This window comes from Cucurbita pepo, chromosome 9 (genome assembly GCF_057944985.1).
Source record: "Cucurbita pepo subsp. pepo isolate OVF chromosome 9, ASM5794498v1, whole genome shotgun sequence".
Taxonomy (NCBI): Eukaryota; Viridiplantae; Streptophyta; class Magnoliopsida; order Cucurbitales; family Cucurbitaceae; genus Cucurbita; species Cucurbita pepo.
In genome coordinates, this window is record NC_141806.1 from 13079908 (window position 1) to 13106596 (window position 26689).

At 37.4% G+C, this 26689-nt stretch overlaps 3 protein-coding genes across 8 annotated transcripts; all 3 read right to left on the reverse strand.

The window, feature by feature from the left end:
• Window positions 1-1165: 1165 nt before the first annotated feature.
• Window positions 1166-7823, reverse strand: LOC111802449 (potassium transporter 10). Of its 3 annotated transcripts, none has more exons than XM_023686823.2 (9): window positions 7310-7823; window positions 6746-7070; window positions 6267-6492; window positions 5866-6111; window positions 5102-5152; window positions 4143-4403; window positions 3894-4061; window positions 3476-3730; window positions 1166-2301 (listed from the first exon to the last, which is right to left on the reverse strand). In XM_023686823.2, the coding sequence occupies exons 2-9, from the start codon at window positions 6869-6871 to the stop codon at window positions 1256-1258; spliced, it is 2379 nt and encodes a 792-aa protein (XP_023542591.1). In that variant the 5' UTR covers window positions 6872-7070; window positions 7310-7823; the 3' UTR covers window positions 1166-1255. The 3 variants fall into 3 exon arrangements, with proteins under 3 accessions (XP_023542591.1, XP_023542590.1, XP_086983287.1); XM_023686822.2 differs by having other exon boundaries at window positions 7228-7823; XM_087127161.1 differs by lacking the exon at window positions 7310-7823 and having other exon boundaries at window positions 6746-7184.
• A 7985-nt stretch (window positions 7824-15808) lies between these two features.
• LOC111802546 (uncharacterized) lies at window positions 15809-17103 on the reverse strand. The gene has a single exon (XM_023686952.2). The coding sequence runs from the start codon at window positions 16994-16996 to the stop codon at window positions 16034-16036; it is 963 nt and encodes a 320-aa protein (XP_023542720.2). The 5' UTR covers window positions 16997-17103; the 3' UTR covers window positions 15809-16033.
• A 1360-nt stretch (window positions 17104-18463) lies between these two features.
• LOC111802158 (RAF-like serine/threonine-protein kinase 24) lies at window positions 18464-26168 on the reverse strand. Of its 4 annotated transcripts, XM_087127163.1 has the most exons (10): window positions 26025-26168; window positions 25718-25823; window positions 21688-24787; window positions 21514-21594; window positions 20531-20683; window positions 19988-20151; window positions 19747-19894; window positions 19521-19643; window positions 19337-19424; window positions 18464-18978 (listed from the first exon to the last, which is right to left on the reverse strand). In XM_087127163.1, exons 3-10 carry the CDS (start codon window positions 24616-24618, stop codon window positions 18773-18775), a joined length of 3894 nt encoding a protein of 1297 aa, XP_086983289.1. In that variant the 5' UTR covers window positions 24619-24787; window positions 25718-25823; window positions 26025-26168; the 3' UTR covers window positions 18464-18772. The 4 variants fall into 4 exon arrangements, 3 of the variants coding, with proteins under 3 accessions (XP_086983289.1, XP_086983290.1, XP_086983288.1); XM_087127164.1 differs by lacking the exon at window positions 25718-25823 and having other exon boundaries at window positions 21691-24787; XM_087127162.1 differs by lacking the exon at window positions 25718-25823.
• Between the last annotated feature and the right edge of the window lie 521 nt (window positions 26169-26689).

Consider the following 26689-nt stretch of genomic DNA (forward strand, 5'->3'; position numbering starts at 1 on the left):
GTGTAACAGCCCAGTAGATATTGTTCTCTTGTTTTAAAACGCGTTTGCTAGGGAGAGGTTTCTACACCTTTATAAATAATGGTTCGTTCCTCTTTCCAACCGTTGTGGGATCTCACAATCCACCCCCTTCGAGATTCAGCGTCCTTGCTGGCACACCGTCTGATATTGTCCTCTCTGGGTTTTCCCTTTCGAGCTTCCCCTCGAGGTTTTTAAAACGCATCTACTAGGGAGAAGTTTCCACATCGTTATAAAAGGTGTTTTGCTCTTTCGAGCTTCCCCTCGAGGTTTTTAAAACGCATCTACTAGGGAGAAGTTTCCACATCGTTATAAAAGGTGTTTTGCTCTCCTCCCCAACTAATGTGGGATCTTACAATCCAACCCCTTCGAGACCTAATGTCCTCGCTGGCACTTGTTCCATTCTCCAATCGATGTGTGACCCCCACCAAATCCACCCCTTTCAGGACCCAGCATTCTTACTGGCACATCGCCCCCTTCGGGACCTAGTGTCCTCGCTGGCACTTGTTCCATTCTCCAATCGATGTGAGACCTCCACCAAATCCACCTCCTTCAGGAACCAGTATCCTTATCGGCACACTGCCTCGTGTCTACCCCCTTCAGGGAACAACCTCCTTACAGGCACATCGCCCAGTGTCTAGTTCTGATATCATTTGTAACGGCCCAAGTCCACCGCTAGTAGATATTGTCCTCATTGGGCTTTCCTTTTCGAGCTTCCCCTCAAAGTTTTTAAAACACGTCTGCTAGGGAAAGGTTTCCACACCCTTATAAATGATGTTTCGTTCTCCTCCCAACCAATGTGGGATCTTACAGGTTTCCGCACCCTTATAAAGAATACTTTGTGGGATCTTACAGGTTTCCGCACCCTTATAAAGAATACTTTGTTTCCTTCTCCAACCAACGTGGAATCTCACAATAAGTATACGCTAGTCAAAAGCCATGTCCAAGAAGTACGTATACAAGCTCAGCTAGAGGTTCATGTGCACATGCGTAGACCGTGTGTAGAAAATCGAGAGTTCGTGTACATACGAGCTCAACTAGAGGTTCATGTACACATTCAAATCCGCCCCGACTGAACGTTGAGAGTTCCTTTTTGTTTTATGATGCCAAAAGCTAAAGTTTTCAAAGTAAAATATAACAAAGTCATCCATAAAAATAAATATGATGCTAAATTAAAGCTTTTGAAAGTATATAGAAACAGATTTGATTCTCTCTCTATTCCATCACTAAATTAAATGAACTATACATAGAAAATTTGGCCAACGTTTAATAAACTCTCATGAGGAACATTGAAAATCACACTGTTCTCCCTGCAAATCTTTCTAAGAAATGCATATATATAATCCACAGCTATCTTCTTGTAGAATTTTGATTCCCTTCTTGCTCTAATTACAGTGTTCCCCAATATATGCACCACCCCTGCATCTCTACACCTAATCAAGAACTCAATCTCGTCGCTATCCGTATGGTTGCTTGCCTGCCCAGATGATCTCACCGTGTTATTCGAACGCACCGGAGATCGAACAGGCACGATCGAGTCAACCGATGAGAATGTCATGTCCCCATTGGATGTAGTTGCATTTCCATTGGTGCCAATCAACAGGCCATCCCTTGAATGCTCAGTTTGCTGACCATATAAACTGTACTCATCAGAGTCTGAACAACCTTCCATCATGGATTCAAGTCTAACAAACAGGAAGATGCTATCAAAAAGCTTCTTCTCAAAGTCATCATCCTTTTTGTGGAGGTCTTTATAACCGTATCTCGCGACACAACGAAACATGTGGAAGTTCTTTGGTCCTATCCGCTTTACCAGGAATCGTTCTTCCTCTGGCACGGTGTAGACTGGAAGGTATTTCACGCAAACAAACACGACGACAGAATGGATGGCGGGCAGATTTGTAATGAAATGGGAAAATATGTGAGGTACGCCGCTTGCTAGCTCGGTATATACAAGTCCAATTCCAGGAACACGGACTAATCCTAAACTCGGACCAAGACCGAGAACCCATGCCATTGAAACTTTACTGTGCAGCTCGAATTCGTATCGTTTAACAGTACCATAATGCCACACATACATGATGATAAGAAAGGCTGCAGCAATCACAAGGGGTACCCAGCCACCTTGATCAACCTTGAAGAGAACAGCAGAAAAGTAACTGCACTCCACGATTAGCGACAGACCGGTGAAGATCAGGGCGATGACCCAATGACAGCGCCATACCAAGATCATGATTAGAATCATAAGCAGTGTGGTCACAAGCATGACTACCACCACTGCTGTCCCTGTTGAAAGAAAGAGAGAGATGGAAAGATTTAATGGAGTTCTACGCACGAATAGAACCAGTTAAATGCATGAATGACATTCTATTCAGCTGTTCATAATGCTGTGTAGATGGTCCTAAGAGGAAAAACGGATTCTAGTGCTTCAAAAACTATCGTGTGAAATGTTTAATACGCTGAGCTCTGAAGAAGAGTAGACACCAAGTGGTGTGCCAGCGAGGACATTGAGTCTCGATGGGAGTTGACATCGGGCGGTGTACCAGCGAGGACGCTAAGCCCCGAAGAAGGATGGACATCAGGCGATGTGCCAGCGAGAACTCTGATCCCCGAAAGGGGGTGGACATCAGGCGGTGTGCCCACAAGAACACTGAGCCCCAAAAAGGGGTGGACATCGGGCGGTGTGCCAGCGAGGACGCTGAGCCCCGAAAAGGGGTGGACACCAGGCGGTGTGCCCGCGAGGACGCTGAGCCCCGAAAAGGGGTGGACACCAAGCGGTGTGCCAGCGAGGACACTGAGCCCCAAAAAGGGGTGGACACCGGGCAGTTTGCCAGCGAGGACGCTGAGCCTCGAAAGGGGGTGGACACCAGGCGGTGTGCCAACGAGGGCGCTAATCTCCAAAGGGGGTAGACACCAGGCGGTGTGCCAACGAGGGCACTAATCTCCAAAGGGGGTGGACATCATGCGGTGTGCCAGCAAGGATGCTAAGCCCCGAAGGGGGGTGGACATCGGACAGTGAGCCAGCGAGGATATTGAGCTCCAAAGAGGGTAGACACCAAACGGTGTGCCAGCAAGAACGCTGAGCTCGAAGGGAGGTAGATTGTGAGATCTCACATTGATTGGAGAGGAGAACGAGTGTCAGCGTGGATGCTGGACTCCGAAGGGGGTGGATTGTAAGATCCCACATCGGTTGGAGAGGGGAACGAAGCATTCTTTACAAGGGTGTGGAAACCTCTCCCTAGCAGACTCATTTTAAAACCTTGAGAGGAAGCTCAAAAGGGAAAGCCCAACGAGAACAATATCTGCTAGCAGTGGACTTGGGCCGTTACAGAAAGCCTCATCTATTTAGCTACAATCATTTCTCTTATATGCAAGTCAACGTAAACAACAGAATTTGCGCCAAAAATTTGCAACAGAGGATATGAAAAAACAGAACCAATAACAACAGAGAACCACTTACCATAAGCATTTCCAATTTGACTTTGATTCTTAAATCCTGCTGTCACAGCAATGCAAAGAACCATGAGGATCCAGTTAATATCAGGAACATATATCTGACCAAGAAAGTTCTTCGAGGTATGAACAACTTTAACCCTTGGAAAGCAGCCATGAGCAAGAGCCTGCTTGATTATTGAAAATGTTGCAGATATAGTAGCTTGACTAGCAACTATAGCAGCAGCAGTTGCCACAAGAAACACTGGCCAATATATGGACTCTGCAAACAGAGAATCAGCATATCATTACTTCCAGAATCCTATGAAAACAGCAATTTTACAAAAGTTTTTATCACATTTTAAAAAAATGATCAAGTTCTCAAGCAACGCGACGAGTATCATACAAGCACGTGTCGTTAGATACCAATGAGAAAGAAAGAGGACCTGGGATTGAACGATAGAAGACATCATTGACATGCTCCATATTGCTCATAAGATAGGCAGCTTGTCCAGAATATGCCAAGAGAAGGCAAGGAAAAACAAATACTGTAAAAGCAATCTGTATAGCAGCTACACGAAAATGAGCTAGATCCGCAAATAAAGCCTCTGTGCCTGAATTTACAACTAAACATTAGAAATGAAAATAAACAAATGTTGAATGTCTAAGTGCACATAATGTGATAGCAGACTTACCTGTTATACTCAGAAGAACACCTCCGAGGGACGTCCAACCGTCCATCCCTCGCCTTTTAAAATAGCGATAAATATACACAGGTGAAAAGGCTCTTAGAATTGTTCTATCATATTTCCAGATGTTGAACATGCCTATACCACCAATTAATAGAAACCAAAGTAGCACAACAGGGGCAAAGAGCCAACCCACTCTATCAGTACCATAGCGTTGCAAGCTGAATAATCCTACTAGTATTGCAACAGCAACAAGCACAACTACATCTGCACCACAGAGAACGAGATAAATTTTCAGACCTCGGTAGAAAAAATAACATCAAACTCAAGTCCACCGCTAGCAGATATTGTCCGTTTTGGTCCGTTACGTATCGATATCAGTCTCACGATTTTAAAACGCATCTGCTTGGGAGAGGCTTCCACACCCTTATAAGAAATGCTTCGTACCCATCTCCAACCAATGTGGGGTCTCACAATCCACCCCCCTTGGAGGCCAGCGTCCTCGCTGGCACACCGTCCAGTGACTAGCTCTAATACTATTTACAACAGCTTAAGCCCACCACTAGCAGATATTGTCCGCTTTGACCCGTTACGTATCGCCCTCAGCCTCACGGTTTTAGAACGTGTCTACTAGGGAGAGGTTTCCACACCCTTATAAGGAATGCTTCGTTCCCCTCTGCAACCAATGTGGGATCTCACAATCCACCCCCATTGGGGGCCCAACGTCCTCGCTAGCACACTGTCTGGTGACTGCCTCTGATACCATTTGCAACAACTCAAGCCCATCGCTAGTAGATACTGTCTGTTTTGGCTTGTTATGTACACCGCCAGCCTCACGATTTTAAAACACGTCTGTTAGGGAGAGTCTTCCACACCCTTATAAGGAATGATTCGTTCCTCTCTCCAACTAATGTGGGATCTCGAGCAATTTAAGAACAAAGATAATTTCAGAATCAGCTCAATACCACTGCTCACATGGGGTTTGTTTACTTTGATCCCTCCCGCAGCAGATAAAACTGTTGATGACAGAAAGATTGTTAGTTGTTCATTTTCAGAAGCAAGATAGAATCCAAACCAATCAAGGAATTCATACACATACTGACTAAGTGATTAAATATCATACTCCACGGAGAATAGAAATAAGAAGTGATTAATTAACAGGCCTCCAACTCAATACATATTTATAATTCAACTAACGAGAAATTTCTGGTGATAAGACGAGAATAGATGAAATAGTGTCCTCTTTGGGCTTTGCCTTTCGGGCTTCCCCTCAAGATTTTTAAAACGTGTCTGTTTGGAAGAGCTTTCTACACCCTTATAAAAAATGTTTTGTTCTCCTCCTCAACCGATGTGGGATCTCACAACTAATCATTTTATGTAATGCATACAAGATTAAGATGTATCGTTACACTATGAACGGATTTGATCACTTTCATCTAATGCATTTCTGCTAATGTTCTGAAATCGAACATCGAAAGTTCGAGGAATCTAACCATCTCCCTAGTCTAAATCCTGCATGACATGACAAGATATTCGAGTAAGGGAAAATGTAAAAACTTGCAATGATCCTTATGATCAGATCTCTTAGCCTAGCTTCTTCCTGTTTATGCACTCTACTGAGTAATACATATCTGTGAGCTTAAGACATCCACAGGCCAACATAAAGTAATAGCTATGAATTATGTCCTAAGTCGGGGCTGGGGAGTGAATACTCGAAAAGAAATAATACCCGAAATTGCAGGCGTGAGAATTCCATCTCCAACAACCATAGAAGTGCCAACAAGAACAAGAATGAGCAACGCATTCTTCCTGGATGATTGCCTTTCAAGCCATCCTTTAGTTTTAGCAGCAAACGATTGCTCGTGAAACTTAGAGCGGCTATATGTCGTTAGCTCCTCATCCTTTCGATGTTGGTTCGGAATAGTTTTTACATTTGCATGACGACATAGCAAGGAGTAGAGAGCAAATGTTCCACCTACACATAAACAAGACACCTTGTTTGAGGAACATATTCTCCAACAAACAGGAAAACAAAAGGGGATAGGAAACAACAGGACATCATGTGATTCTTTTAGCACTCATAAACGTTGTCAACTCAGTTACAAATTGCTTGGAATTGGGACAGCTTACCTTGACCATTGTCATTGGCTTTACACACGATAAATACATATTTTATGAGAGGAATGAGAGTGAGAGAGTATATAATCAATGAAAGAGCTCCAACTACATCTTCCGGATCAGAAATTCCATGAGGAAATGTATTGTAAAAAACGTAGAGGGGAGAAGTCCCCAAATCTCCATAAACCACTCCAAGGCTTTGATATGCAAGTCGAAGAAGCAACAATACCGAGAATTTCTGGAAAATATAAGATCTTATCAGATGAGTTAATACCACCTATAATTCCCTACCCACCCACTAAAAACATGCATATTCATTACCACTACATACTCATTATCTCCAAGAACTCAGCAATTTAACTTCTAAAATGGATATTAACTAGCTGGGAGTTGCAGTTTTGGATATCTAAGATCCAGTAATGACCTCACAGCTGAGAGAGGTTAAGAACATATATAATTCAGCAAGGATCAATGGATGCTTCAGTGGGTACCTTTTCTTTGTACATATTGTTAAGCCTCCCAGCTTCTTCATCCATTGGTTGATCGAGTTTCTGGTCCAAAACCCACATGCTTCCCTTCATTTCAGACTCCCCATCGCTTTCCCCTCTCGAACTCATCTTAGTTAACAAGGATGCCTGATCTTTACTTGAAATCTTATTCAACACCAAGAGAAACGAGGTGGGTATTGGCCGATTCCCCAAGAGGCAATGATTACAATTTCAAATCACAGAAACCCCAGCTTGGAGCATCGATGAACAGAGCAATCCAAGAAGTTTAACAAGAACATCAAAATATACTTGGATAGATGAACACAACCTACACCAGATAGAGCAAAATAAGGCAATAGAAACCAAATAACAATCAGAGGTTTTCATATCCCCCACAACCTTCCCCATCCCCATCCATGGCTCTTGTGCCCAAAGAAAACAATTAATGAAGAAAAAGAAAACACAAAACAGACAATAATTCGTACTTATCGCTTTGACAGCAAATTCACAAGTGGGGTCGGTTTCTTTTAAACCACAAAATCAAAAACTAGCAGAATTCTCACAGACCCAACAAACAATACACAGAGTAGAGCCAGGCCCATGTCCTTTCACAGTGCAGAAGAGGAAGGCGTGCTATAGCTGAATCGTTTTAGTCCTCGCTTTCACAAGCTCGTTTGGATCTTTGTTGAGTGAAGATCAAACACCCATTTCTGCAATTATTTCCACACCCAATCGGGAAATCGGAGAGTGAAAGAAAGAAAGCAGGAAGGTGTTTGTTCGTTCTCCTCGTCCTCGACTCAGAATCACTTGATTCTTCTGGGAATCAGCAACAGATTTCAGCTCCGAACCAAGATTTTGAAGATGGGTTTGTGAGGAAATTGGAAGAACAAACAAAAATGCTTGTCAAATCGATGTTGGGTAGCAATTTATGGCTCTTGTCGATGGCTAGTTTGGCATTGGTGGAGGCTCCTACTGATCGAGTCTGTCGCTGAGGATTTGATTCCATGGCTTATGATTACTTCAATTAAAACTTCCTCCAAATTAGTAACTAGCTACATTAAAGTTGGATCAATTATAGTTTTTTTTCAAAAATTAAAAAAAATAAATGAACTCAAGAATCCAATTCAATTACGGAAAATAAATAAATAAATTTGATAGTACTTTTGTTTTAATAAGAATGATGCTGAGAATATCTTTTATAATTATACTATTATGAAAAATAATTCAATTCAATTATGGAAAACAATCTTTTATATATATATATACACATACTCTATTATTGACAAACCCAATAATTATCAAATTTTTTATTATCTTAAAATAAAATTTAGTTTTGGATTCATGTAGTTGCTAAAATAATTACCATCAATTATGTTTTTTTTTTTAAAGAAAAAAAATCACATCATGTGATATAAAGTGAACGAGTAAATATAAAAGACAAAAGTTATGAATTGAATTCGTTATGGACAATTTTAGGGTTGAAAGATAAATCCAAGATAAGAGGACAAAATTAAGACCAACTGAGCGAACCGAGCGATGAAGATTCGAACTAAAAGTAATTGAGTTTAGGGTTTAGACTCTAGGAAAATGTGAAATTGGGCGAATACGGTCAACCCTTGCTTTGATCTCTACGTGAGCTGGGTCGAGGAGCCTAGTTTCATTTATGGGTGTGTGTTATGTGGTATGATCATGTTTGTCTGAGTGGCAGCATGTCCGATGTAATAGCCCAAATAAAATAAATAAATATAATAAAATAGTTTTTTGTTTTCTTAAAACAACTCTTTCTCGAAATTGTCTCCACTAACCTCTCACAATCTCACACTGAGTGAGCCAGACACTGGGCGGTGTGCTAACGAGGACGTTGAGCCCCGAATGGGGATGGACACCAGGGAGGTGTGCTAGCGAGGATGTTGAGCCCTAAAAGAGGGTGGATTGTGAGATCCCACATTGATTGAAGAGAGCAATGAATGCCAACGAGGACGCTGGGCCTCAAAGGGGGTGAATTGTGAGATCTCATCTCGATTGGAGAGAGAAACAAATGTCAACGATGATGCTGGACCCCAAAAGGGTATGGACTGTGAGATTTCACATCGGTTAGGGTGTGGAAACCTCCAGAAAACTGCGTGTTAAAAAACCTTGAGAGAAATCTAAAAAGGGAAAGTCCAAAAAAGACAATATAAGCTAGTTGTAGGCCTGGGCAGTTACATTGGATGTCATGGTCCAGCTTGTCCAGAGTAGTTGTCTATGGCTGCATGCTCGTTCTAAACTCTTTTTACTTGCTTTCATGTTACTTATTATTTCTATTATTACAATTCGAAGGGGTGTGATCCGTGGTTAATTCTTCCTACCCAAGATATACTTTATCAAACTTGCCGTTATTGCTTACTTGGTTACTAGCCACAAATTCTGCTTTCTTAAATGATTTCCAAACGTTATCTAAAACTTTCTTTGTCCCCGTTTTTTTAACTTTTTCTCAAGAACGGAGTCGAAGGCTTGAGCATACACTACTCGTACCAACGATGACCTAAGTTTCAATTGACTGACTAACTTGAGGGCTTATGAGGCCTGACAGAGCACAATTGTGACACTGTGCATGCTTCCAACTTGTGAAGTCGTTAGCTCGGGCCGATTTGGTCTTCTTCTAACCCAATTCATAAAGTAAATGATCTCTCAAAATAAATTACACTAAATACTAATCAATGTTTAACTAATATAATAATATGAGGTCGGAATTAATCTGACTTTAAACATATTTTTTATCAACTAAACTATATGTTAGGTTGGTATATAGAAATTAATGAGTTTAATAACTTTTTAAAATTTAATTTTTTAATTTTTTAATTTTTTTTTTTTAATTTAGGAAGTTGTTTGTGATAATCAGTAAAAGAGAAAATATATGAATGAATCGAGATATTGTTCACTTTGGCCCGTTCGTATCGCTATCAGCCTCACGATTCTTAAAACACAGAGAGGTTTTCACACTCTTATAAGAAATGTTTCATCCTTGCTAGCATCGCTCGGTGTCTAGCTTTGATACCATTTTGAACAACTCAAGCCCACTGCTAGTAGATATTGTTTGTTTTGGCATGTTACGTATCATCATCCACTTCATGATTTTATAACATGTCTACTATGGAGAGGGTCTAGTCCTACTCCGACCAGTGCACCACATCGTCCCGTGACTAGCTCTGATACTATTTGTAACAGTTCAAGCCCTCCGCTAGCAGATATTGTTCTCTGATACTGTTTGTAACTATTTAAAAATTATTTTATATAAAATAATATAATTACAAAAATAACATGAAAATGCGAGAAGATTAGATCTTAGATCTCCAATCATAAACATTTGCAATCTCCACTAATCATTGTTTATTGTTAGGCAAGGGTTAATTATTTTTTAACATAAAAAGAATATACAGTAACAACTCAAGTTGATTACTTCGTCCCGTTAAGTATCGTCGTCAGTCTCACGGTTTTAAAATATGTATATTCGGGAGAGGTTTTTATACCCTTATAAGTAATACTTCATTCTCTGTTTCCAACCGATGTGAGATCTCACAATCCATCTCTCTTTTGAACCAACGTCCTCATTGGCACACCGCTTGGTGTCTGACTCTAATACCATTTCTAGCCGTCCAAGTCTATTGTTAACCGATATTATTCTCTTCGAACTATTATATATCGTTGTCAGTCTCACGGTTTTATAATGTTTCTGTTAGGGAGAGGCTTCTATGCCCTTACTCGATGTGGGGATCTCACAAATCCTAATAATATGATGATTAAAAAAAGTACACAAATTTTAAGATTAAGTAAGTAACACGATCATGTTACATGATGTTAAACCTAGGACGTTACAAATTTAAAAATAAAATAAAATAAAATAAAAAGTGGCCACATGTTGGCAATCATTAGGGGAATTAAATACGTGTGATGTGCACGTGTGTGATATGTTGACTTTGTTAATTGCGTGGATCAGTTGCCCACTTTTGTTTTTAGCCACTTACTATTGATCTCAATTATTAATTTAATTAATCATTATTTGTTGTTGATTACTTTAATACTAATTTCCGTTTTATTTATTTATTTATTTTTAATGAAACGACCACTTGAAACTGGAGGAGTGTTGTCGTTTTGAAATAACTATACTGTTAGAATATTGATATTGGTAATTAACAAAAATAATTTGTATTTTATTTAAAAAATACAAAATTTTAATAATATCCTTAAACTTTCGTAAAAAAATTAATATTTTTTTATGAAAATGATAAATACTTTTATTAATATCTTTAAATTTTTTTAAAATTTAAAAACATTTTAAAACTTCAAAATAACACAACTGTTCATTAAATTTTATAAGTAATATTAAAAAATTTGGAAATAGTATATAAGGTAAGAATTTTAATTTTATTTTTTTATAAATATAAGGGGTGTTAATTCTGCTTTTAAATTTATGAGTATTTTTTAAACATAGTACTAATCGTAATAGTATTTTTGAACTATTTAAAAAGATATTTTTAAAACATCATAAAAATTCAAGGGTATTTTTGAAATAAAGTACTAATAATTTCTAATTTTTTTACGTTACTACATATACTAACAAGATGTTTTTTTTTTTTTTTTTTTTTTTGTCGATTTGTGTGAGATAATTTTTTTATTGTTAGAAGCAGCTCAAAATAATTAGGTAACGATCATATATTTTAAATTTAATGTAATAAAATTTATTTAACACGTTGCATAATAACGACCGTTTCGTGTCTAAATTGTATATAGATATCCATTTTGTTGGACATTTTTTATGTGACGACTGGTTAATGACATTAATGCCCTGATTGCAACTTTTTCTTTTTTTTTAGACCAAAATTATTTTTTAATATTAGATATAAATAATTGGTGGAAATTAATTAATGTGAAATGGAGGACTTTTTTGTCTTTTGGGACACTAAATTACCAAAATACTTTGTAATTTGTCGGAAATAATTGCAAAAATATGAATAACGTTTCTCATTATTTAATTTTTTTTTATCTTTTTTTAATTCAACCAAGAATTATTATTATTTATTTATTTATTTTTGTACTATTGGAAAATCAAACTAACCTTTTTTTTTCAAATTTTCACACTTACTTTTCAATGTTTTGATCGAGAAATTCGGCGGGCAATAACAAAGATGACTCTGTAATAGTTTAAGTCCATTACTTGTAGATATTGTTGTTTTAATCCGTTAACGTCAACAGCCTCATGATTTTAAAACGTGTCTACTAGAGAGGGATTTCCAATCTCACAATCCACCCACCCTTTTGAGTCTCAACGTTCTTGCTGGTATATCGTTTGATGTCTGTCTTCGATATCATTTGTAACAGCCCAAGCTCACGGTTAATAGATATTGTCTGTTTTGGCTCGTTAAGTATCACTTTCAACCTCACAGTTTTAAAACACGTCTACTAGAGAGAGATTTTCACGTCTTTATAAGGAATATCCTCCAACTAACATGAGATCTCACATGCTTCCTCAATCCTATCAATTTCATTAATTACATGAAATTCTTACGATAATTTTCAGAATAGTTAATTTCCAATTAAAGTTTTTATGTAAAGACATTTTTTTTTCTAATAAAAAATAATATACACGAGAATGACAAAATTATTCTCTCACTCTCTTTCTCGTTTTCCACTAAGTTTGTCATGTCGGTCGGTTTTCAAAAAATATCCCGAATTTTCATTATAAATATTTTTAATTATATAATATTTTAAAATAAAATTATTATCTTTTTTTTAACATAATTTAACTAATTAAGATATTTATTTTGAATGGCTCAATATTAAAATTAATAAAAGTCTAACTATTAGTATGATTCCTTATTTTTTATTTTATTATATGTATATTTGTAAAGAATAATAGTTTAATCATAACTTTATCAAATGGACATAAAATAATGTCTTACCAATACGTAAGACATATTATTATTTTTTAAAATAAAATTATATAAAATGTTTCTAAACTAAAACTCTTTTAAAAAATAATTATGAAGTTATTTTTTTATTAAATTATACAAATATTCGTAGGTTTATTTTTAAAATCATTAATAAATAAGTATACATATATATATATATATAGGACAAAATGTATTTTTATTTTATTTTTAAATCAAGATCAAAATAATAAAAAATACCAATGAGCTCGACTGAAATTCTTTTATAATTTTTTTTCAAACAAAATTAGTAATTAAAAAAGTATAAATTATAATAACAAAATTCTAATTTTTAAAATTGTAGAGATTAATTTATAATTTTATCTTAATTAGAAGACTAATTTTTTATTTTAACTAAAAAAAATAATGTAATTTAAAATAGCGTAATATTTGTTGATTAATTTTAAAAATATTATATTTATATAAATATATGTTACGTTAATAACTAAAATCTCATAAAATTCAAATATCAAATTTTCACAAGTCATCCATCATTTACAAATGTAAAATATTTTTAGTGTGAGATCTCACGTCGGTTGGAGAGGAGAACAAAGTATTCTTTACAAATGCGTTGAAACATCTCTCTAGCAAACGCAGTTTAAGACTTTGAGACTAACAGACTAAAATGGATAGTATCGGCTAACAATGGGTTTGGACTATTACAAATGGTATCAGAGTCAGACATCCGGTGGCGGTGTGCCAACGAGGACACTGAATTTTTAAACCGTGAGACTAATCTTATTTTCCGGTCGATCAAGTTGGTCAAATTGGCAAATTTTGAAAAATTAACAAAAAGGTAAAATAAAGTAATATTTAATAAATATTTGAAAAGAAAAGGAAAAAAAGGTGAAGTACACGTGGACAGCATATTTTAGGGTGAGTGATAATGATGAATAAGCCATAAGGCAGTCAAGGACGGACAATAAATGACATGTCAACAGTGGTGGTCCCAGCACTGCCACGACGCTCCACAACCGTACAAAGCAACAACCAAACTCAACTTTGGTTCTTTTGCTTTCTTCCACGTTCAAATACTTTTTATTTTTTAAAATTAAAATTAAGTTTAGTAAATTACAACTATTTTTAGAATTACTTATTTTAAAATTTAAATTTCTTTTTAATATTTTAAAAAAATTTAAAAAATATTAATTGGTTATAATAATTATTTCTTTTTATTTCATCTTTAATAAATTATTTGCTTGTAATATTTATACATTTAGATTTTAAAAACAAAAATATATTTTTTCTTCAATCATGATTTTAAATTTCAAGCCAAAATTTGAAAATTAAAAAAAATTGTATTATTTTATTAATGGTGTGAATAATAAATAATTGACTTATTTAATATCTTTTAAATTTTAAATAGCATATAGATATTAAATTAAAAATTTATGATCATATAAAAATTAAAAATTAGCTTAATTAAATATATTAAATATTTTTAAAAAATGCCGATAAATAAAATTGAAAATTAGTCATTTTCTTTGCCTAACCTACTAGTGTTTCAATAAAGAAAAATCGAGGCAATTAATGTTTTTAAAAAATTCCCACTTCGTGGGACTTACCACCAATATCCATCAAATGAGTATGGGTTTGTGACATTAAAGTGAAACACTAATAAATTTCATATCGTTTGAACATGGGTTTGTGACATTAAAGTGAGTATGCCTTATATTTCCACCTAAAACTTCTATGGCTCTCATTCAGAGAGATATCTTACTACTAAGGAGTGTTCGGGAAGTAGAAATAAGGTCATGTGAGGAAGAGAAAAGAGAGAAGTTGTGGATTCACGATGTGAGATCCCACATTGGTTGGAGAGAGAAATGATCATTCCTTATAAAGGTATAGAACCCTCCCTCGCATACGCATTTTAAAACCGTGCGGCTGACGACGATACGTAATGGGTCAAAGCAGACGATATCTACTAGCAGTGGGCTTGGACTGTTACACATGGTATCAAAGCCAAACAACATCCGCCCCATTCCTTATAAAGAAGTGAAAGTCTCTCACTAGCAGACGTGTTTTAAAACTGTGTGGCTGACGACGATATGTAATGGGTCAAAGCAAAAAATATCGACTAACAGTAGACTTGGGCTGTTACACACTGTGAGTCTAGAAAGTCATCAACCGGGACAAACAAGGTCCATTCGAGCTATGAAGAGGGAAATCTCAAAAGCCCATCTCATTTAAATGCATAGATAACTCATTACTCAACCTACGCCAAATCTTATTCGCTACTCCAATTTCTTCACAATGAAAGAGTAAACAAACCTAAGAATATCAGCCAACATAAAGGATAGTCAGAAGAAATGCAAGTGTTTTGTGTGCTTGGAACAAACTCTATATCAGATAAGAAGAAGAAGCTTAAAAAACTTCGGGGTTTCATCAAGCTTTGATGACATTCATTCTACGGTATCAACACCAAACATAACAGAGCAGAGTTAGTGAAAAAGCATCTGGTCGAGGATTGTTAGGAGGGAGTCCCACGTTTGCTAATTAAGAGAATGATCATAAGTTTATAAGTAAAAATGAGGCATTTAGGAAAATAAAAAATAAAGTCATAAGAGTTTGTACTCAAAGTGGACAATATCATACCATTGTGGAGGGTCATGGTACCAGAGTCATGCCCTTAACTCAATCACGTCAATAGGATTCTCAAATGTCAAACAAAAAAGTTGTGACCCTCGAAAATGTAGTCAAAAGTGACTCCAGTGTCGAACAAATGGTGTACTTTATTCGAGAGCTCTAAAGAATGGAGTCAAGCCTCAATTAAAGGAAGGTTGTTCGAGGCTCCATAGGCCTTCGGCCTCAGGGGAGCTCTATTGTATACTTTGTTCGAGGAAAGGATTGTTGGGAGGGAGTCCGATTATGGGTTTATAAGGAATACATCTCCATTGGTATGAGTCATGAGAGCTTATATACAAAGTGGACAATATCATACCATTGCAGAGGTTCGTGGTTCCTAACACATCACCCAATGAACTTCCAGGGCTCTCGACACGGGTAAACAATCTATAGAACAGATCCTATTCAAGTAAGGTCGATACTCACACGCGAGCGAGGCAATGTTGCAATCATCAAAATCCTACTTGAGACACAATAACAAAAACAACAGAACTTCTCCATCAACATATGACAATCAATAGAACATTACAGTAAAACCTCACCACCAATCAGATATACAGACATGACTGATCTTGACTATGTACAAGATTCAGAACAAAAAGGTTTAAATGTTCTTCTTTGTACAACAGCTCGTTCATATCCCCTAAACCATTAGAAAACAAATTGAGTTTTCCTTTCCTTTCCTTTCCCTTCCCCTACCTCATGCATCTAAATTTTCCATTTGAATGCTACTTTTAAGAGGCACATACTCACCAAGATATCCACCCAAATGATCAACCAAATCAAGCATATCAATGCCCTGATGGTGGACGCTCTTGCAGACATAGTAAAAAACACTCTGAACCAGCAATCCCACCAAGTTTACAATCACCAAAACGCCAACCAAAAACCCACCAACAATAATCCTCACAAAAACCCCATATCCAACCCTATTACGCACCACCACAGCCCCAAATATGACACTAATTGTAGCACAAATCGCAAAATAAGCAAAAACAAGCACCGCCGCCAATCGGGTTTTCCCCTTGAGCAATTCATAGCTCTTTTTCATGGCGGCAAATCCATAAATCGGTTCAAGCACAGACACAACGCTGGCCAAATGCCACAAGGCGGTGATGTAAACATGAACAACAAGAAACAGGATGACGATAACGAAAATGCAGAAGAAGAACAAAAGGTAATTGTGGGTATCGATTGCGAGGAGGAGGAGTAGCAAGAAGGCGAAGAAAATGGAGTTATAGAGAATCATGAGGAGAGAAACCCAGATGAAAGTGATGAAGAGGCGTTTGAAGACTTTGGGAATGGCGGAGAGAGTGGCGGAATAGGAGACGGATTTGGAAGTGTAGAGAGAGGCGACGGTGAAGACGACGGCGGCAGTGGAGAGAAGGGAGAAAGCGAAGAGGAAAATAAGGTAGGAGAATTGAAAGGAGAGGAGCTTGGCCCATCTATGGCGGGTTTGAAGGGGATCGGCGGAAGGGTTTTGGATGTGGAGGAGAAGGGGGTGGGTGAAGAGGGAGTGGGCGAGAATGGCGAAGGAAAGGGGGAAGATGAGGGTGAGAGTGATGAGGTAGAAGGTCTTGGGAGAGAGCTTAGGGATGAGAATGGATTCTCTGAGAATCTCTGGAATGGTTAAGAATTGAAGCTCTTCTGGGGCTACATCCATGGCGTTTTTCAGGTAGAAATCTACAGGGGGAGAGGAAGGAGAAGAAGGATTTGATTGGAAGAAAAATGGGCGAAGATGGATAAGCTTAGAACTGACATGGAACACAAATTCTTTCAATTTAAAAAATAAAATCAAAATAAAATTAGGATAAACTACAAAAGTTGAACTTGATTTTCTATTTGTTCGTTAGATTTTCACAACTTAATACTCTAATTTTTGGTTAAATTATAAAATTAATTCATATAGTTCATATAATTTTAAAGGTTAAAATTAGAGGCGTTCATACCCGAACAACTTAGACTATACAATCCAAACCAAAAAGGTTGGGATGAGAGTTAGATTATTTTTCGGTTGAGTTGAGTTAGGGTTGGGATGAGAGTTAGATTGTTTTTCGGTTGAGTTGAGTTAAATTTTTGACAAATTAAAAACGTTTGCAACTTTTTATTGGTCAACAAGACTAACCTAAAATATGGTTCAGAGTTATAAAGTTAGTATTTATAGTTTGAAAGAAAGTTTTAATTTAGTATCCACTATTATAAAAATTAAACCTTTTTGTCCTTATAATGTTGGTTATAGCAATAACATTTTTCACGACTCGAGATGAAGAGAGGTTTCTGGTTAAACGAATCGAACTAAGAATTTCAGCATGTTTCGCTGTGTAGCTGGATAGGGTTACAAAAACCATAAGAAAGATGGTGATTTTGAGAAGAAACTCTTTGATAGCCTCTTCTTGTTTTGTTCGACTGGGGTCCTTGATGGATGTCGATAATCGGATTTGGATGTGTCTAGCATAGTTAATCAGCAAAATGAAGCTATTACAGAATGCCAATTTTACATATGTACTTTAAGTTACTCATCTAAGGAATGAATAGACCCTCCACTGACAGACTCGATTGAGCAACTTATAAGGGTGTGGAACCAAACCATCGTAATTTAAGTTGCTCATCTAAGGAATGAATAGACCTTTTAAGTTGCTAGAGTGGAAGGCCATCTAAGGAATGAATAGACCTTTCTAAGGGTGTGTTAGTGGAAGGTCATAATGAATAGACCCTTCTAATGCTTCCACCATAAGTTGCTCATCTAAGAAATGTATGACCTTCCACCTATAGTAATTTAAGTTGCTCATCTAAGGAATGAATAAACCTTTCACATTGATTGGAAAGAGAAACGAAGCATTCTTTATAAGGGTGTGGAAACTTCTTCCTAGCAAACGCGTTCAAAGACCCTGAGGAAAAAACCCAAAAAAGAAAGTCCAAAGATGATAATATTTACCCTCGGTGGGCTTGGACGGTTACAGAGATTGGGCCTATGGGCAAGCATTCTATGTATAATTCAAAGTGTCCAACAAGGTTACTTATCTAGTGGTTTTATAAATTGTTCACAGCAATCAACTTTACCATGAAACTAGTCTGGACAATTAAAATCTACCAGAAGTTAATCTTAAGAAACATACAAACAAAATCTCAATAGGCACTTCAAATGGCTGGTAACCAACCAATGTTTTCTTTTTGTATATATTCACTGTGGTCATAAATAAATTGACTTAACATATAAATCAAATCCTCAGGTATCGCACAGCCCACAATCTCGCTATTGATGATGATATCTTAAACCAACCTACAATTCCGTCTATCCAGAGGCAGCCCCTTATTCATATATTGCTATGTAATACCACTCGCCTTATACTTAAGTAACTGACTACATCCAGGTAAACGACTCTTCTTACCCTGCTAACTCAGGAAGCAAAACAAAGTAGGGTAAAATTGTCAAGGAAATTTACTTGGGTGCCTGATTCTGTGGTTGATGACCATGTGGTGCTTTTGTCTGGGTAGCCGCAGACATCACACGCAATCGCCTTGCTATGTCTGTGAAAGATGGCCGGGCTACCGGGTCAGGCGACCAACACTGTTCCATCAGCAATCTCCAGTCGGGGTCACAGAAGTTTGGTACCGGTGGTCTCAATGTGTTGTTCACTATGCCTCCTGAGTGGAGAAAGAAATCATCAAATTCAGATTTAACCCATTTGAGTTGAAAATAAATAGAATAACAATTATATGATTCAAAAACAAATCCTTCTAGAACTTAATGCAGTATGTAAAACAAAGTAGTATGAAGCAATTCCCAGAGCAACAAGAAATGAAGCAATTCAGAGCAAATTTTCAGTAATCATTTCTATGCATATTATGCGATCCTGCAAGCTTTTTCAGTTGCATAAACTAACCATGTGAGGGGGTCCCTTACCATCATTGACTAACCTTACTACCCAGAGAAGAATTTATGAGTTAAATGAATACCAAGGAAACATAAAAACAGTATTTTTTCCCCTTTTAGCTTCCACACCTATGATTGCTCCATAGTGCATATTTGCATATGGCTCCTCGCCAGTGAGGATCTCCCATAGTACAATGCCAAATGAGAATACGTCAACCTGCCAAGCAGAAGTAAAAAAATTAAAACCAACAGCAATACATGTTTATTGTCCTATTGCTTATTCTGACAATAGAAATGAGTCTCGATATATTACCTTTTCAGAAACCTTGCTGCTGCTACCGTTAAGTAGTTCAGGAGCCATCCATGGAAGGGTCCCTCGGACACCGCCAGTAACTAATGTGTTTCTTTTTATTTTTGACAAGCCAAAATCTCCAACCTTTATAACAAAACAAAGAGAAAAGTAAACAATGCAGGTGAAATACTCATAAATCCACCGCCAACATATAAATTCTCATCAAGTATAGTTGTGTATCAAGTACCTTGCAAATTGGCCGTAAAGGGTCTTTCAAGTTGACAAGCAAGTTGTCGCATTTTAAATCAAAGTGCACAATATTCTTTGAATGCAGATATTCCATTCCAAATGCTGCATCCATTGCAATAATAAGCCTCTTGCGTCGATCCAGGTACCTGGAACACTTGCATCAAATGTAAAGACTAAGAACGAACATAGTTCTCGAACAATTCAAGTGTATGCAAAATAACTTGAAACAAAGAGATTACCGGTCTTTGCTAAGTAAAACATTCCGTAAGGAGCCATTGACCATGAATTCAGTCACTGTGGCCAAAGTCCCACCTGGCCCATCCTGCACCACACCATAAAAGGCCACCACATTTGGATGATGAAGCTTTGAAAGAATCTCAGCTTCACGCCAAAACTCTGCAGTCTGAAAGTTACAAATTCAATATGTGAAATTAGAGAATCATGACCAAAAAACAAAAAATTGATTCCTATTTGTTTAAAAATAAGCCAACTAAATAAAACAGAAGACTGTCAATTGCTGCTTAAGAAACGATTCCTATTTGTTAGAAGTAGGATTGCTGATACTACACCAACACTTATAACCAGCTCCTCTAAAAGTTAAGTTTGTCGGAATGCCGGTGGGGGGAATTGTTTTTTGGTTCTACAGTTGATAATGAAAATTTGTAACCTTTGGTTTCCCATCCCACTTTTCAGGCAATATAACACCATCAAACCAGTGTCCAACTCACTACTAGAAAAAGCTAATAACCTCTAGGAGATCAATCGAATGGAATTTAACTCACCAATCTTTCTTGCTCTGATGACCTACAGGTGAAACAACTTTTTTTTATCCGTTTAATTGCTACATCTGATCCTCGCCACTTCCCATGATAAACTGTACCAAATGTGCCAGAACCCAGTTCTCGTTGCTCTTCAAGGTCTTCATTGTTAATTATCTGCCAAGCCATCCAAAAGACAGTCAACAAATTAATGGAGCGAAAGTAAAACCTTAAATCCTATATGTTCCCCCAAGATCAATAGTACATTAGCTGTCAACTGCGACCCAAATATAATACCAAACCAGTTTATATCCAAGAAAATAATTAATAACACGATAACAAGGTCAGCAAGGGAAGTATAAGAGAATGTCAACAATTGAAAATGCAATCTCTCTCATAAATTCTATACTTGAATCAGACTTTTCCAATTAAAAAATATTTTGTTTCTCCCTCTCAAAATGTACAAAAATAATTCTTTATAGAATAATATTGACTCTACATGATCCAGTTGCTCAGGAGCTCAATTTCTTAGCTTCTACATGTCCTTGTGGCAGAGGATTACAACTAGGGAGCTTCTCAAAGAATAATGGAAGCAATGACAGTGAATAGGGCTACTGCAGAACCTCAAAAACTCGTGAATAAGATTTTGTTTTTTTTTTTTTTTCGGAAACAGTAAGTAGGGAATGCTGCATCGCTTTATTCATACTAAAGAACAGAGCAACACACAAAGAAATATCTGAACTCTTTGGAAAAATCAGAGCTGACAATCATCGTTTAGATAAATACAGGTGAAAATAGCATAATATTTATTGTGCAAGTAGACTTTTCAAATACAGAGAGAGTAAAGTCAAGTCACGCCTGTTCAAAGCCTTAACTTCACAGTATCAAACAAGAATTAACATTTATAACAAATAATCTAATGAAATGTTACCAAAGTGCAAAAGAAAAGGAATGTTCAACTTTTAATTAGTTGCATGTTATAAGGGAATAGGCTGTGAGATTCATACCTGCAACGTACTGATATCAAATTCTTCAAGATAAATATCAGCCAGAGGTACACCAATATCTTGGATATCCAATTTTGCATCCTAAAACAAGAAGATAAATTGGAACATGCAGTGAGAGGAAAGCGATAAGCTGGAGGTACAAATTATAATGGAAAGAATGCAATTGGCAAAAACCACATTCTCAGCATGTTGGCCTTTAGTGTGTTGGGCTTTAGCGCTAGGATCATCCAACTGTATGCTGTCATCGCCCTTAGGCTTTGAAGAAACATAATCTGTATATGGATTTGTAGAGCTGGGTCCAGTGAGCAGACAGGATTCCTGCTGAATGTTGTCACCAAAATTGATTTGAGAATCTCTGTGATAAATCGCACCTACATCTGAATTTGCAAGTGAGGAAGAGAAGCCCAGGTGGTCATCATCCATAAGAGAAGCATCCCTTCCAACAAACTCCTCCTGAGCCAAGTTTCTAAAGTATGACCAACGCTTAGGCTCATGATTCTCCACGTTCAAGCTCAAGCCAGCCCCATTAGCATGCAATGGATTGATGCCAGAAATGCTTTCAAAGTTTCTGGCCTTTGAGAATATATCAGAAAGGAAATCACGTGGAAAGCGGTCATTAATATCAATAAGAATGTCCCCATGCTCTGGAGTGTTAATACCAACTCCAGATTCTACTTCGGTAACAGTTTTACCAGGGTTCTCTGCCAATGATGAAGGCTCTGTTTGCTCTTGAGTTTCATTTCCTTGGTTCTTATGTGTACTTCCGTCAATCCAGCCTGACTCCAGGGGTCCCATAAGAGATTCCTCCTTACACTTGTCAGAAACTTCTTCACTTGCCCTAAGATGAGCCAAACCTCCTGCTTCCTTCCTATTGGCAGAAGGACTTCTAATATTGGACATATCACTGACCTCAGCCCCATCATGCTCACCTGAAATATTCATCATTTTATTACTGGTATCTGCTAATGTTTTGTACTTTTCAAATGCCTCCAATCCATCTTCTACAGCATGACTATTTCCACGTGGAACATTTGAAGATGAAACAGATTGCTCAGGCTTCAGAGTCGCATTCCCATCCAGCAATGTTTCAGCTGATTCAATAATTGTCTGAGAAAAATTGGAGTTATCCTGAGTTCTAAGAAACTGAGAGCCAAAGGAATCATCAGATTTGGATAAACGGTTCAATTCAGCCTGCTCCCTTGGAATCCTTTCAGAATGAAATACACGTGGAGGTAAAACGGGTTCATGGTAGCTAAACCCTGTTTCATCAGCCTCAGAGGCACCAAAACCAGAAGTTGGAAGTCCATCAGATGAAAATTTATCACCTTCAGTTCTATTGTTTCCTTCATTACTCACTTCTAGGGGTACTGATTCTTGAGCAGGATCTTGATGCTTCTTGTTGCTTTTTGAAAGCGGGAAACTCGATCCTACATCTGTGTCTAAATTAATTACCTGCACTCCTTTTGAGTTATAGCTCAAAACAGAAGCATCATTTAGGTTTGATGAAACCAAGTATTCATGTTCAAAATTTTCGCTTTCATTAGTTTCATCGATCTTATGGAGAGAGCCTTGCCTTTTAATTTGTGCATCCTTAAATGATGCCTCCTTTTCCAATGATTGAATTTTATCAGGTTCATTCAGCTTCAAAGTTGGAATCTCTGTAATTTTACCCTCCTTTAACGATGCATCTGAATCTTGTGTGTGAAAACCACTGACCGGATTGTCTGTAGCCAAGCCACCCTGTTGATTCACATGTCCTTTGCTGGGAATTGAAGATATATTCTCTACAGGTGCTGCATTGTTAATAAGAACGTACTCACGTTGTGCCTGAATGGATGAAGGAATTGAAGTCTTTCCAACATTTTCAGATAAACTTTGCATGGGGCGGAAAGAAGAGAGTTGGGGAGGCCCAAAATCACCTTGCTGCAACTTTTGTCCTGACAATTGCTGCAAATTGGGCTTGAAACCACTAGATGAATTGGTCCAACTGGTTTGAGAGGACGGAGAAAATGAAGGTGCAGAAATGGTCAGAGATGATTTGATGTTGTCAGACAATTCTGGAGCAACTTGACCACTCTCTGATCCAACGTTAAGGGCAAGCAACTCATCTAAATTGTTTCCTGAAGTATTGGCCAAGGGCGTGGAGTTCCTTCTTGAACTGAGGTCCATACCATTTACAGCTACTACATATTCAAACTCTGTATCACCCTCTGCACTTCTGACACCAATTTGAGCATCCTCTAAATCAGAAATAGAAAACAAGAACATTCTTGGCTTTGTTGAGCCCCCATATTCTGTTACATTACATTCCTCCATCATGTTTTGCAAGTCCTCATCACAAGATACAGAAACCAATGCATCAAGATCCTCACCAGGTAACTGATATTTAATAGTATGAACTTGATCGTAAATTGTTGATGTTTTCTGCAGCAGATTCAACCAAGAAATATCCTTGGTTATACGGATAATACGTGTTTCCCCTCCAACATACCTAAGTTTTCCATCACTAGGGCGAGGCATGACTTTACCACCAAAACTGCACATGAATTTCACCTTTCTTGATGAGCTATCAGATGCTCCTGAAGATGTAGAACCATGAAGTGGAATGACATCATTTCTTGATGAGGCTCTTGGGACAAACCTCCTTGAATTATATATACTCTTTTCTTCATGTGAAAAGCCCCCTCTTTCAAAATGTTGAACATGATCTTTTTCTACAGGGTTGAGCATGGGAATGCTAGATCCACTCTCGGAACTTGGATGGGGAAGTCCTACAATGCCTTTTAAATCCATGTACCCAGTTGTAACACCTGGGTCAGGACTATTGGTGGGAATAAATTGATGCTTGGCATTCACCCTTTCCCGCATAAATTCAAGTGCAAATTCCTCGCCAGTTTGAATGGAGTAGTTGTGGACAGGACTAGCTCCAACTGGCATATTATATTCAGGGGGTCGAATGTTGGAGCTGATGTTGCTTGATGGATCGTGGAAAGATCTTTGAATTGTCGACCCAAGTCCCTGATTTCTTGCTTCCAAATTAGTATGTCGAACTTGTTCATAATTGCTATGTTGATCTATGGTACCTCTTTTCACATTTCTTTCCATCTAGGTATACCTGATGGGCACAAACTCGACTGAAAATCCCATGAATAAGAGAGACTGCAGTATCAGCAAAAGCATGCACTTGAAGTAACAGATATCTTCAGGTTCAGTTGATCATCTTGCAGATGGTAAGATTGCCCAACAATGGAAGGCTCAGCCCTCAACTGAAAACCTGAGGTTCATGTATTCAAAAGTCATAAAAACGTATGGTGGAATAATCAACTTTCAGACAGCATAGAGGAGATGAAAATTCAGCTTCCTCGATTCATTCCAGGAGGCCATGCCCTAGATTTACACAGCTTTATTGAAAGAACAATTCTGGTTACAAATAAATATAAAATACAGAAAGAACATAACCAACAATGCATGTGTATATGATGGCACATATATACAATATCTAATATAACATAGTGAAGATAAAGAAATCTATCTTCATATCATATATATGTCAGTAACTTAGTTTCCATTGGGCAATGATGGTTGTGATAGTCGGTGCACTGCAATAGTATACGAGCAATGGCTGGAGAATGCTAGAGGAACGTTCAGGAACATAGTTAACTTTCTCTAGCATCCAAAACACTAGGGCTGCTGGGGCTTTGGTGAATGAAATGAAGAGTTTTGTTCTGAAACTTGAGAGGGATCGAGCTCATGGCTCCGCAGTTTAAATAGTGCAGACACATAATAGAAAACCAAAGTGTTCAGTAAGCACAAACAAGGCTAATAAGGTGCTTTTCAGGGTATAACTGAACTCCGAAACTCCCAATTTTGGGAGAAATCTATATTTTAGCTACTGAATGAGGTTCCATTTCATCGTGCAGTCTGCACCTCGATGGAATGTATATTTATCTCCAAGAAATTTATTCATATAGGAGAACTCTGGCAACAAGATTCTTCTCCGTAATAAATTACAATCTGTAAATGATCACCAATATGCATGAAAGAAAAGCCCAACATTTCATAACGCCCATTCGAATCTTTAGAAGACCAGAACAGTAACATACGGAAAAACGAGAGATTATTAGACCTAACAAGCCTTCAGTTATATAACGAATCAGGAAAAACTTGAACAGAAACCCAATTCAGTAGGCTAATACGATAGTACCGAAGTTTGCCAACGCTAGCTTAGTTTGCATAGCATCAGGCGTCTCCTTTACCGCCTGGAATGCACATAAAATAGACTCGATTCTTCAACTCTAGCTATCAACCAGCTGAATTTACCCAAGAAATGTATCAAATATCAATATCTAATATCGAATCGCATGTCAGATTAAAGAACCGGACATCATAAATCGAATCACAAATCAGAATAAGAGAACGCATAATTAGTTTGCTTCGAGAAAGATCGAGCTAACATTTTCACTCGTGAGCACCGTGCCGGAAAACAAAAAAACATCGTTTCAAGAACTCACCATGCAGATCCCAAAGCAACAATGGACTGTGAGATTTGAATTCGTCTGCAAATCAAGAAGGTCTGGTCTGAGTTCACGACAGTGTGCGCCTTTGTACTTTATCCTCCCACGCTCGAAGCCTCGACTTTTTTTTTTCTTTTTTTTCTATTTTATATAATAATCGAATTTTTTGACAATTACAAACAAAAATAAATAAATAATAATAATAATAACTCGTCTTTATCTTGTCTTAGAAAAAAATAAAAAATAAAAAATAAAAAGTAATAATAATAACTTTTGTCTTTATTGTCCCGTTGTCATGAACGGTTAAATATCTAAACAATTATTCTTGAACGGTCCAAACACACAGCTAATAGATATTGTCTATATTTTTTCTAGTATGTATCACCGTCGACCTCATAATTTTAAAACGCGTATGCTAGTAAGAAGTTTTCACTCTTATAAATAATGTTTCGTTCTCTGCTATAACTGAGATGGAATTTCACAATCCACCACTTGAGGCCAGCATCCTTGCAAGCACACCGCTCATTGTCGGGATCTAATACCATTTTAAAACCTTAAGGGAATGCGTTTGAAGGGAAAATAAAAAAAATGACATCTTATACATACGGGTTAGGGTTATTACCGTTCTCTTTTTTTTTTTTTTAATTAAATTATAAAATTAT